Source organism: Diprion similis, chromosome 11, assembly GCF_021155765.1.
Source record: "Diprion similis isolate iyDipSimi1 chromosome 11, iyDipSimi1.1, whole genome shotgun sequence".
NCBI lineage: Eukaryota > Metazoa > Arthropoda > Insecta > Hymenoptera > Diprionidae > Diprion > Diprion similis.
The window spans coordinates 546,620-559,415 of NC_060115.1; the positions used below are offsets into that span (position 1 = coordinate 546,620).

Below are 12,796 nucleotides of genomic sequence, written 5' to 3' on the forward strand. Positions count from 1 at the left end.
AACAAAACAAATATACAGCATTTTTGCGTTTAACAATAAGTTAAAGTTTGAATTGAATTTTAAAAATCGTGAGGATTTTAATCCTATTGGGGATCATAGCAAAATCCAGAGGGCAACTACAGAGTAATGGAAATATGTGTTACTGATCTCTCCGTATATTCATGGAGAATGCTGAATCGCAGTTCAGATTGTTGGCCGGGCGATAAATCATCATCCTCAAGAAACTTCCGCGCAAGTTACAGTGTACCTACATGTCGATTGTTCTCGTACATGACGTATTATCGTCGTCGTATCCGAAATTCAACAAGCAAATTTATATCAGGGGCTACTGCAGCTGGCATGTTATACACCCTTTTTCAACAATATACTCTTGTGTCCGATTCGAATTATTCTGATGTACGTGGAGGAACATAAAATGAATCGATCACGATTAAACCGCATTTTACTGATTTTGTACTGCGAAATGCACTCAGTTTCGACAAGTTCGATCACTGAGTCTCCAACAGAAAAAAAAATCGGCTTAAAATACCCAGACCTGCAACGTTTGGTGGGTTTGGATTGTTGGTAACCCATTTATTGCCGTAGAATAATTCGCGAAATAAAATAGTACGTAATGTGCTTAAATTAATATAACGTCACATGTGGCTATAACACATTGCGAAGCATTTTTAACATTGTGTATACCCAACTAATGTAACGTGTGATTCAACTGGAAGCGGCACCGTTGCCGCGAAAAAGGCATTTTTTTTCAAATCATCGCTCAGATTGCAACGAATAATGTATCCGTATGACTGTAGTATGAGAAATATAATAATATACGGAACATGTAGAGAGTCTTTTTTAAAAATGAATAAGAGAAAAAAAAGCAAGAAGAGAGAGTTTTCTTTTGAAATTGTCTGAAAACAATTATGCACGAAGTGTTTCGTTATGAATCCTTTCTTCATCATGAGACGTTTACGTTTTTAATGCAACACTATTTCTGCATTTCCATTAGAGCATCAGCTCAAATACCATCGGCGGACTTGTCGTCGACGCCTTTCCGTAGGCAACTTCTCATGCATTTCTGACTACCGTATCAAGGTATTGCAGGATGGAAAATCGTTACCCACCGCAGCTGGTGAAGTTTGAATTTCGAACTACCGTCGAATGTCGCTACTATAGTGAACTTGTGATCAAAACACGCATCGTCCGTCTCCCGCGTAGAATTAGGCTAGAATAGAAAGTATTAATATATATATTCTTTTATTAGTTGTTCAGTTTAGTAGTAAATATTATCATAACCTAGCTCTGCAAAAGTGAAACATTAATGATCTAGTCAAACCTGCTGTGTGTGTTAGAATTAGGAAATTGGAACGATAAGCAACCTTGGTAACAGAATCTAACCTCTGACGTTGAGATAATTCACTTGTCTATAGTGATTAATAAATAATGGCTGTGACACCTGATCAGGCTGATTTTTCTCTTGGTCAAAAAATGAGTAGAGGAAACAGTCTAAAGCTTGGTGCTAATGTAACAGTACAGGGAAGAAACTCGTTTCCTGCGTCGTGGTTATCCATTGACGACACTGTGCTGAATACGATAAATTTTGAAGAGGAATTTACATACGTTAATGACAATATTGTCGCTGCGGCAACAAAGAACGATAATGAGAATCATCAGAATAATAACATCAGCACTAATGCTGAGGAGAATATTTTCTTCGGGGAAGAAACTGACTTTCAACAAGTGAAAGATCACAATTACAGTAAAATATTGGACTTGAATACAAGCGACCAGGAATTTTGTCACATAGAGTCAACCTTGGTACAAAAAACTGAACAAGTTCACGAGGAGCTGAAAACCATACTGAATACGACAGAAATATCAATATGCCGCGATGATCGGTTAAACAATACAGTCGTAGATTCTGGTATCGAAAAATCTATGTGGGAAGATGATAGTCTACTGGATCGAGTGTTCAATGAATTTGAATCGTTCGCTGACGAGCAAGCCGAAGCTGCCAAACCTGGGTGCCTTCCGTTGACAGCAATAAATAGTTTCAGCACCTTGACTTCTCCCAACAAAATTTTTTCCAAACCGTTGGATTGTCCTTTGAATCTTCCGCGTGCTGAAAAACACTCATTATCACCACTAAAGGAAAATAGCAGACCCAACAAAAAGAGACGGATGGATGTCGCACGGTTTTGTGAAGATACGATGAAAGGTTCCTTTTACGGACTTCCAGGCTTGGTAAAATCACTTATACAACGTGTAAAGGGTATTAATGAATTATATGGTAAGATTTCTCTTGTGTTACCTGCTTTTCAGTTTTTTTGTTTCTTTAATTTTTTGCTATAGAAACTGAGAAAACTTTTCACCATTTACAGAATGGCAAGATGAGTGCTTGAAGCTCAAGGCAATTTGCGATCGAAAGAATTTAATTTATGCCCTTCCAACAAGTGGTGGAAAAACTTTAGTTGCTGAGATATTAATGCTGAAGGAGCTTGTCGTTAACAAAAAAAATGCTATATTCATACTTCCCTTTGTTGCAATCGTTCAAGAAAAGGTACTACTGTTCAAAAAAACTTTACAATTTTATAATATTCTCTCATGCTTCTGCGCCTTGGTCGTCACACTTGTAATTTTTTTTAGGTACGGTCTTTAGCACCTTTTGCTCTGGCCTTGGATTTTTTGATAGAGGAATATGCAGCTGGAAATGGGCAGTATCCGCCGCGTAAAAGGCGGAGAAAACACACCATTTATGTCTGCACAATTGAGAAGGGACTGGGGCTGGTTAATAGCTTGATAGAAAACCAGCGTCTTCATGAGGTAATCTTGCACAATGTTTCAAAGCCAAAGGTTTGGGTGAAATCACTTTGAATTTAATGGAAAACAATTTGTGCAGGTTGGAATGGTCGTTGTCGATGAGCTTCATTTATTAGGAGAAGATGGAGGTAGAGGTGCAACACTAGAAGGTCTACTGACAAAAATAATGTACACTGGAAGTGCGTTGAAAAAAAATAATCCGCTTAATCCTCAAAAGCATCTCATTTTATGAATTGTTCTTTTTTCTTAGATAATCCACACATTATCGGAATGAGCGCCACGATTGGGAATTTAAATGAAATCGCTAAATTCTTGAATGCTGAAATTTACACGAGAGACTTTAGGCCTGTAGAATTGAAAGAGTATGTTAAATGCGAGGACGATATTTGGCTTGTGGATCTTGAGCAAGAAGAAATACTGACTGATCTAAAGAAAATTGCTTACTCCGTAAGTAAGCGATTATCTCAGTTGTCATAATTCCATCCACATAAGTTTACAATGCATTCGAAATACGTGAATGATCACAATTTATTCATTTTAAAATTTAGTACTCCCAGGAAGCTCTCAGACTAGATCCAGATAAACTTGGAGGATTGGTGATGGATGTTGTACCACAAGACTCTTGTCTAATATTTTGTCCGAGTCGCAAAAACTGTGAGAACGTTTCCATATTGTTGACGAAAGTTCTGTTTAAGTAAGGAGAACAGCAAATAATACCTTGGTCATTGTGTCTTTCTGGAAAAGTATCGCGATTACTGTAATAATTATATTCTAACATCGTTTCAGATCTCTGCACAATCATAAGAAAAAGGAGAAAGATATACTGATAAGAGCACTGAAAGCTGAAGGTTCTCTCTGTGAGATTCTGGAACTAACTATAAAGTTTGGCGTAGCTTATCATCACTCTGGCCTGATGGCGGAGGAGCGGAAGTTACTTGAGGAAGCGTTCAGATCTGGGACTCTTTGTGCGATTTGCTGCACCTCAACTTTGGCTGCCGGCGTTAATTTACCAGCACGACGAGTAAGTTTCTAATATTGACCTGGTCTGCCTTTCCAATTTCGTTATCAATTCTTCACATTACAGGTAATACTCAGACATCCATATGTTGGTAATCAGTTTCTAAACTTGAGTCGTTATAAGCAAATGATCGGTAGAGCTGGAAGAGCTGGAATGAAAGACGTTGGAGAAAGTATACTGATTTGTAGAACAAACGAAATTCCCAAGGTGCTGGATTTTGTATAAACTTGGCGACTACTGTTACAAATATTCATTAGTTATTGGGTGAACATAACTTTTTCCCCTCTTCATCTTAGGTAAAAGAGTTGTTAACTTCTAAAATGGACGACTGTATCAGTACTTTACACATTGAAGAAGACAGGGGTATAAACAATTTGATTCTGAGTTCAATTCTCTTAAATTTGGCTACGACTAGATCAGAGTTGCACAAAATAGCTGGAAGTACACTCCTTGGAATACAACAAAAAAGGCTAAATATTAGCACAAATAAAATAACCGACAAAACGGTTACGAAGCTAATGAAAAGTGGTGTAATTAAAGTGAAACAAGTTACAAATTACAGTGAAATCAATCCCAATTTAACTGTCGTCATTCAGTCGCAGGATAATTTAAAAAAAGCTCAGGAAACACCTCAACGTAGAAAGAAAATTGTAAAACTTAGTAGAACAACAAAATTGGAAGTATGCAAACTGGGAAAAGCAGCTATGAAAGGTAAGCGTACCGAATTTTTTGACCGCATTTTTTTTTTAACTGTTATTATATTTTAATGCTGTATTTCATGATTTTTAGGATGCGTCGATCTGAATCGTGCGCATGTGCTGTACAAAGACTTGAAAATGGCACAAAACCAGTTAGTGCTACTCGACTGTCTCCACCTTTTGTACCTTGTGACGCCATACGATGTTGTTGATCATATAAAACCATCTGGAAATGTGTACTGCGATGTGGTAAGTCTATTAGGATAAAAAAAAGAAAATGGGCAAAATGGCCCTTTAATTCCTTGTAACGTTTTGCAGGTCTGCAACTTGACTCCAATACAGATGGAGACTGCAAGAGTTTTAGGCATAAATGAAACAGTTGCAACTAAACTGAGAACTGGAGTGATGCCAAAGGTTTTAGATTGAAAAATAATTTCATATTTATTTATAAATTTCTAAAATTTGACACCTCATAACGTCTGTTTTCATCTTACACAGAACGTCGATTCTAATGTCGTAAACAGATTTTATTTGACTCTAATGCTCAATGAGTTATGGAACCAGCAAACTGTTCACGTAGTCTCTACCAAGTATCAAGTCAATCGAGGAATAGTACAAAATTTAATGAATGCCTCCGCATCCTTTGCTTCAAGTGTTGAACGATTTTGTGCAGTAAGTATGGCACACATATCTCGCTACCTAGAATACGTCAAAAGTTAAAATAATGAAGATGAATAATGGTAAAAGAATAGTGAGAATCTAACTCACGGTGTGTTCTCTTTCAGGAACTTGATGAATTTTGGGCGTTCAGAGACCTGTTACATAGTTTTAGTAAACGGCTGTCACACTGCTGTTCTGTAGAACTGGAACCGTTAATTGAACTTCCTAGTGTGAAAATTGTACGTCAAAAATACAAAAAATACGCATTCAAAGTACCTTGAAATATGAAAAATGAGTAGGATGTAAGTATTGAGTTTTTATTTCTTCACTCAGGGACGTGCCAGACAGTTGTTCAATGCTGGATACAAAACATTGCAATCTGTAGCACTGGGTCAACCAAAGGAAATGTGTGACAAAATTGAAAATTTGCCGATGCGAGTTGCTACCCAGATCGTCGCTGCAGCTAAGGTATGTTTTGATAATTTGAAGCTTTATCTTTAATTCCAATAGGCAGAATGAAATCAATAAATTTTTGTAAGTGACCAATTAGTTATAAGTGATCAAATAGAGTTTACAGCGCATTTTGTTATTTTGCAGTTGTTATTGTTGGAGAAGGTGGAAAACCTTAGGGATGAGGCCGAAGACGTACTGGATGGAATTGATGTATCGAATTTCCGCTAATCTATTCATCATAGGCAGATTCATGATACGCTTGTCGCCGTACTACGACGAAAAATCGTACGAATTTAGAAATACATTTTTTTTTTCAATTATACAAATATTCTCCAAGAGAAAATCAATTTTTAGTTTATATAATTCAATGCGATACAGATGAAGAATCAATAAAATGAACGGACTGTTTGTTTTCTTATCTGTCGCCAAATGTGATATATTTAATTTAACTTTTTCAATGACAGAAAGAACGACCGAGAGATTGTTCTTTAACTTAAGTTTATAATACTGCCGATTCATTGCGATCCAAGAATACGTAAATGGATAAAAGTTCTGTATTTTCACCATTTTCCATACGTTTTCGATCGCATTCAAAACCTGTGAATATGTTAACTGTTGAATACATATATAAATGGTATATTTTTTTTATACAAAGCTGTTATGCCTCTATTACTTTTCATATTACTGCTTAAGCTTATGATTAATCTTGATTTACTGTAGATTATTGATATTGTAGAATATTCATTGACGTTATAATGAATGGTATTTTTTACCTGAGTGATCTATATGGCGAATTTATACGAGAACGTAGTATCCTGCACGTGACTGCGTTATGATAAAGTGCCATAGATTGAAAATCTCTGAACCAGCCAAAAGAATGAAGTAATTTTTTTGGTAACTCTAGTGGGATGACAACATAAAACGTTTACAAATATTACTTTACTACATATTGTGCAATGCAGATCAGCGTGTGTGAAATCTAACACTGTGATTAAGCTGGCACATAAAATATTCTTCCATATGTGGTCGTGAAACTTTTCATGAAAAAGTGAATCTCCACACGTTGGTACAAATAAATCATTTCAATCCGTACGTTGAGTTTCAACAGACGACATACAATCAATATCTTTATTCATCAGTGTCACAACATACAACGATAACATAAAAAATAGTAATTATATATAGTACTATTGCGGAAGTAACGGTAACTTATATCATTATTTTATGTCGACGTGGTGTCAACGTTTTTTGTATAAGCACGGATTGAGCACGAGGGGCGGAAGTTTACTTCGTTTTTTCGTGACGTCAGCATCTTTTTTAAAGTCCATAAAGTAGAACAAGTTGTGCGATAAGTCTTTCCACGTATTAACAAATCCGTAACTACCCAAAGTTTTGATGAATTCGTCCACGTTGTCGAACCTACTTTCAACTTCGGCGATTTTGAGAATCCCACTGAAAGGCAGAAATGCAGAAAAATAGATTAAAACATGGTGAATGTAGATGAATATTACTTTGCCAAATAAAAGTGAAGATAGTGTCAAAAATAAAAAGCCATGAACATGAAGCCACTTATTTATGTCCTGCACACGTAGTTTGATACCTACTCTTTTCTCAGAACTCTGTTGGCCTCTGTTAAGTAATCTGTGAGATTGGTGCCCATCAGAGAGAGGCAGAAAACCACGACATCAATTCTGCCGGTGAGCAATGATGAATGCGCCATATCACAGGCAGTAACTTTGTCATTTATGGCAACCAGATCCAAGGAATGTACTTTCTGTGTTACACTGTTTGCAAGTCTGGCTTCGCCACATCCGAAGTCTGCGACGACATAGTCTTTCGGCCTGTAAAATCAGAAAGCCATAGAGTAGAGACCAATTTATTTCTGTAGTTATATTCAATTTAACAAAATATAAGCTCCTGTAAAACAAAGACTGATTTGTGATAGACTTATCTCCCTACATTTTTTTTATCGACGCAATTATGGTGTCTAAGGGGTTCAAAGGCCACTGTTCCACTTGGAGCTGGTAGCCTTCATGGTAGGCTAAAAATGCATCGGGATCTTCTTTGAAATATTTCTTAGATGACCAGCTTTCGCTGTTGTACATCTGTTCGTTCAAGTATCTGAACCTTGAAGACTTGAGTCTAGCCAACATTCTGTCTCTCAGCGATGTTTGCTGAGTATTTTTCTTACAGTTCTTTGTTGAGTCATGCTGCTGTTTTTCAGCGAGCAATCTCTGTAATCTGTTGATTTTTATCCCGGATTCAATTACTTTGTTCGACACTTTGAGATTGGTAAAACATTGATCATCTTTTACTTTAGCAGGAACATCTTTTGTAGAATTATCTCTCTCACCTGCTTGGTTTGCATTAGGAAGTGCTTTTGTGTTGCTTGAATTTCGCTGATTCTTTAGTTTCTTTTTTTCACGCTTTAATTTTTGTTTTTCAATCCGTATTTCAAGAATATCTCTGTTCAAGTCCAATTTCTGTGTGCTGACCCTGTGACGAACATGATTTGATATATTTTTTTGATCAACTTTGTCAGGTTTGTCATTTTTCAAGAATAGTTCAGTAGCATTGTTATTCCCATTGGCGCTAGATCTAGAGTTCGAATTCTTCTGCGATTCTGATTTCCATTTCTTAATTAAAACTTCGTTTATCGTTGTATCAGAAGATTTACGTTTTCTGCCACCGGCTCCATTTCTAGCTGCAGGAAGATTGGTAGTTTCAATGGTCTGTTCCGGTTTAGCAGTTTTCGATTTCGGTTTTTTATATAATTTCGATTTCTTCTCAGCCTGTAGAATATTAATTGATGTTTTCTTCGGTTTGGCTTTTTTCTTCCGCTGCATGAAAAGTATCAAGGAATTCAATTAATAAACAAGTTCTTCGAGCAAAGTTTTGAGGTTAGAAAAGGTTACGATTCAAGTTAAATACATTGTGGTGAACTTACACCGATGAAGAGTTCGTTTGTCAACTTGTCCCCTGTCACGTCAGTCTCCCAAGCACTTTCCTTGAATATCCTCATTTTGATTTGGAGTATTCATGAAGGTTTATAGCATCCTGTATTGCTCAAAAAGGTTATGACAACCTTCTACGTATGGAGGCTCTCCATACTTCTACGTGCTCCATAAATGCGGAATCCAGCGTTGCCAGACTGATTCTTTGCCGTACTATATGGAGCCCATGAAGTACTTCATGATGGAGCCACAAAACGTGGTAGAATCGAAAACTTGGTACTCGGAATGTAATTATGACTACGTGAATGAAATACTTTCAACCCCTACCCTACAGCGGTTCTAAGCTGAAAATTAATGTTATTGGTCTGGGAATGCGACCATGATTTAATTTCACTTCAGTTATACTTTTACCGAACGGGCAAACTCTCGTTTTACTTCCTCTTCACGCAGGAGGTTTTCACGACGGTAAATTGCTGTTTTGTTGCGAAATTCAGCAAGCTGAGGTTACTCGTGCGCCGAATATTATTCTAGAAAATGTGTAATTTTTTGACGAATGTGACTATTCCCACATTTTTTGGATTTTCTGGGACTTAGGGTGAATAGCGAAGATACTTTCCACCATTCCGGAAGGCATAAGGAGTTGAATGAGCCATCTTGAGGCTGTCTTGATGCATGGAACTGAACATTACGTTGATTTCATGAATAAAAAATTCTCATGATCAGCTGCGTGCGCAGCTGAGCGTTCCTTCGTAAGCGCATTGCAGCGACGCGATGCAGAAACACTAGATCATGCGCCGAGCTAATGAAGAGAGAATCTTATGTATACGAAATTATTCTATTTCTGGTGCCGTTTAATAAAGTTGGAGTTGCAATGCCACTTGAAAAACACTAGAAGAAATCCGACTAATGTCGAATCTACTCCTCTAGCATCCAAAAATTCGCAGGAGGTTGACTTTACTTTTTTGCTCATTTTCGGAGCCAAAAATTTCTTGTTTCGGAATCGATTAGTATGACCATTTCTAGAGTAATTCGACCCCCAGGAACTCAAAAAAGACATGAAAAAGAGCGTCGGACCAACAGCAGAGAAATGAGGACGAAAATCTTCGGTTTTTCGGCTGTAACTTTTGATGCGTTGCTCGCAGCCTATTGGGACTGCGCTTAATCGATTCCTCTCGCAAAATTACGTCGGAATAGCGCCTCATTGATTTTATTGCAGCACTTTTCAGAATCGCCGAAATTTTCGCAAAAAATTCAAAGGGGTAAGCCTTACTTTTTTGCTCATTTTCGGAGCCGAAAATTTCTCGTTTCGGAATCGATTAGTATGACCATTTCTAGAGTAATTCGACCCTCAGGAACTCGAAAAAGACATGAAAAAAAGCGTCGAACCAACAGCAGAGAAATGACGACGAAAATCTTCGGTTTTTCGGCTGTAACTTTTGATGCGTTGCTCGCAGCCTGTTGGGACTGCGCTTAATCGATTTCTCTCGCAAAATTACGTCGGAATAGCGCCTCATTGATTTTATTGCAGCACTTTTCAAAATCGCCGAAATTTCCGCAAAAAATTCAAAGGGGTAAGCCTTACTTTTTTGCTCATTTTCGGAGCCGAAAATTTCTCGTTTCGAAATCAATTAGTATGACCATTTCTAGAGTAATTCGACCCCCAGGAACTCAAAAAAGACATGAAAAAGAGCGTCGGACCAACAGCAGAGAAATGACGACGAAAATCTTCGGTTTTTCGGCTGTAACTTTTGATGCGTTGCTCGCAGCCTATTGGGACTGCGCTTAATCGATTCCTCTCGCAAAATTACGTCGGAATGGCGCCTCATCGATTTTATTGCAGCACTTTTCAGAATCGCCGAAATTTTCGCAAAAAATTCAAAGGGGTAAGCCTTACTTTTTTGCTCATTTTCAGAGCCGAAGATTTCTTGTTTCGGAATCGATTAGTATGACCATTTCTAGAGTAATTCGACCCCCAGGAACTCTAAAAAGACATGAAAAAGAGCGTCGGACCAACAGCAGAGAAATGACGACGAAAATCTTCGGTTTTTCGGCTGTAACTTTTGATGCGTTGCTCGCAGCCTATTGGGACTGCGCTTAATCGATTCCTCTCGCAAAATTACGTCGGAATGGCGCCTCATCGATTTTATTGCAGCACTTTTCAGAATCGCCGAAATTTTCGCAAAAAATTCAAAGGGGTAAGCCTTACTTTTTTGCTCATTTTCAGAGCCGAAGATTTCTTGTTTCGGAATCGATTAGTATGACCATTTCTAGAGTAATTCGACCCCCAGGAACTCTAAAAAGACATGAAAAAGAGCGTCGGACCAACAGCAGAGAAATGACGACGAAAATCTTCGGTTTTTCGGCTGTAACTTTTGATGCGTTGCTCGCAGCCTATTGGGACTGCGCTTAATCGATTCCTCTCGCAAAATTACGTCGGAATGGCGCCTCATCGATTTTATTGCAGCACTTTTCAGAATCATCGAAATTTTCGCAAAAAATTCAAAGGGGTAAGCCTTACTTTTTTGCTCATTTCCGGAGCCGAAAATTTCTCGTTTCGGAATCGATTAGTATGACCATTTCTAGAGTAATTCGACCCTCAGGAACTCGAAAAAGACATGAAAAAGAGCGTCGAACCAACAGCAGAGTAATGACGACGAAAATCTTCGGTTTTTCGGCCGTAACTTTTGATGCGTTGCTCGCAGCCTATTGGGACTGCGCCTAATCGATTTCTCTCGCAAAATTACGTCGGAATAGCGCCTCATCGATTTTATTGCAGCACTTTTCAGAATCATCGAAATTTTCGCAAAAAATTCAAAGGGGTAAGCCTTACTTTTTTGCTCATTTTCGGAGCCGAAAATTTCTCGTTTCGAAATCGATTAGTATGACCATTTCCAGAGTAATTCGACCCCCAGGAACTCAAAAAAGACATGAAAAAGAGCGTCGGACCAACAGCAGAGAAATGACGACAAAAATCTTCGGTTTTTCGGCTGTAACTTTTGATGCGTTGCTCGCAGCCTATTGGGACTGCGCTTAATCGATTCCTCTCGCAAAATTACGTCGGAATGGCGCCTCATCGATTTTATTGCAGCACTTTTCAGAATCATCGAAATTTTCGCAAAAAATTCAAAGGGGTAAGCCTTACTTTTTTGCTCATTTTCGGAGCCGAAAATTTCTCGTTTCGGAATCGATTAGTATGACCATTTCTAGAGTAATTCGACCCTCAGGAACTCAAAGAAGACATAAAAAAGAGCGTCGGACCAACAGCAGAGAAATGACGACGAAAATCTTCGGTTTTTCGGCTGTAACTTTTGATGCGTTGCTCGCAGCCTATTGGGACTGCGCTTAATCGATTTCTCTCGCAAAATTACGTCGGAATAGCGCCTCATCGATTTCATTGCAGCACTTTCCAGAATCGCCGAAATTTTCGCAAAAAATTCAAAGGGGTAAGCCTTACTTTTTTGCTCATTTTCAGAGTCGAAAATTTCTCGTTTCGGAATCGATTAGTATGACCATTTCTAGAGTAATTCGACCCCCAGGAACTCAAAAAAGACATGAAAAAGAGCGTCGGACCAGCAGCAGAGAAATGACGACGAAAATCTTCGGTTCTTTGGCTGTAACTTTTGATGCGTGGCTCGCAGCCTATTGGGACTGCGCTTAATCGATTTCTCTCGCAAAATTACGTCGGAATAGCGCCTCATCGATTTCATTGCAGCACTTTCCAGAATCGCCGAAATTTTCGCAAAAAATTCAAAGGGGTAAGCCTTACTTTTTTGCTCATTTCCGAAGCCGAAAATTTCTGGTTTCGGAATCGATTAGTATGACCATTTCTAGAGTAATTCGACCCCCAGGAACTCAAAATAGACATGAAAAAGAGCGTCGGACCAACAGCAGAGAAATGACGACGAAAATCTTCGGTTTTTCGGCTGTAACTTTCGATGCGTTGCTCGCAGCCTATTGGGACTGCGCCTAATCGATTTCTCTCGCAAAATTACGTCGGAATAGCGCCTCATCGATTTTATTGCAGCACTTTTTAGAATCGCCGAAATTTTCGCAAAAAATTCAAAGGGGTAAGCCTTACTTTTTTGCTCATTTTCGGAGCCGAAAATTTCTTGTTTCGAAATCGATTAGTATGACCATTTCTAGAGTAATTTGACCCCCAGGAACTCAAAAAAGACATGAAAAAGAGAGTCGGACCAACTGCAGAGAAA

General features: G+C 38.3%; 2 protein-coding genes across 4 annotated transcripts; one reads left to right on the forward strand and one right to left on the reverse strand.

Annotated features, from left to right (window-relative positions):
- The first annotated feature begins 1,304 nt into the window (after positions 1-1,304).
- LOC124412259 (helicase POLQ-like) lies at positions 1,305-6,200 on the forward strand. 3 transcript variants are annotated; one of them, XM_046891991.1, is made up of 15 exons: positions 1,306-2,275; positions 2,367-2,545; positions 2,632-2,808; positions 2,885-2,984; positions 3,056-3,252; positions 3,354-3,499; positions 3,592-3,826; positions 3,890-4,030; positions 4,120-4,534; positions 4,613-4,770; positions 4,840-4,935; positions 5,020-5,193; positions 5,307-5,420; positions 5,515-5,649; positions 5,779-6,199. In XM_046891991.1, exons 1-15 carry the CDS (start codon positions 1,429-1,431, stop codon positions 5,860-5,862), a joined length of 3,198 nt encoding a protein of 1,065 aa, XP_046747947.1. In that variant the 5' UTR covers positions 1,306-1,428; the 3' UTR covers positions 5,863-6,199. The 3 variants fall into 3 exon arrangements, with proteins under 3 accessions (XP_046747948.1, XP_046747949.1, XP_046747947.1); XM_046891992.1 differs by lacking the exons at positions 2,885-2,984; positions 3,056-3,252 and having other exon boundaries at positions 1,305-2,275; positions 5,779-6,200; XM_046891993.1 differs by lacking the exons at positions 5,307-5,420; positions 5,515-5,649; positions 5,779-6,199 and having other exon boundaries at positions 1,305-2,275; positions 4,613-4,774; positions 5,020-5,158.
- Positions 6,201-6,458: 258 nt separating this feature from the next.
- LOC124412260 (ribosomal RNA-processing protein 8) lies at positions 6,459-8,732 on the reverse strand. Its single transcript, XM_046891994.1, has 4 exons — positions 8,582-8,732; positions 7,594-8,474; positions 7,239-7,475; positions 6,459-7,086 (listed from the first exon to the last, which is right to left on the reverse strand). The coding sequence occupies exons 1-4, from the start codon at positions 8,654-8,656 to the stop codon at positions 6,873-6,875; spliced, it is 1,407 nt and encodes a 468-aa protein (XP_046747950.1). The 5' UTR covers positions 8,657-8,732; the 3' UTR covers positions 6,459-6,872.
- Positions 8,733-12,796: the final 4,064 nt, after the last annotated feature.

What these genes read in the sequence shown, in the direction of transcription:
- LOC124412259 (XM_046891991.1), top strand. Translation starts at nt 1,429, where the DNA reads ATGGCTGTGACACCTGATCAGGCTGATTTTTCTCTTGGTCAAAAAATG. An exon ending in TTGACGAAAGTTCTGTTTAA is followed by an intron (nt 3,500 to 3,591) that starts GTAAGGAGAACA and finishes ACATCGTTTCAG; the next exon opens with ATCTCTGCACAATCATAAGA. An exon ending in GGGAAAAGCAGCTATGAAAG is followed by an intron (nt 4,535 to 4,612) that starts GTAAGCGTACCG and finishes CATGATTTTTAG; the next exon opens with GATGCGTCGATCTGAATCGT.
- LOC124412260 (XM_046891994.1), bottom strand. Translation starts at nt 8,656, where the DNA reads ATGAGGATATTCAAGGAAAGTGCTTGGGAGACTGACGTGACAGGGGAC. An exon ending in CAAACGAACTCTTCATCGGT is followed by an intron (nt 8,475 to 8,581) that starts GTAAGTTCACCA and finishes CTTTTCATGCAG; the next exon opens with CGGAAGAAAAAAGCCAAACC. An exon ending in ATTGCGTCGATAAAAAAAAT is followed by an intron (nt 7,476 to 7,593) that starts GTAGGGAGATAA and finishes CTGATTTTACAG; the next exon opens with GCCGAAAGACTATGTCGTCG.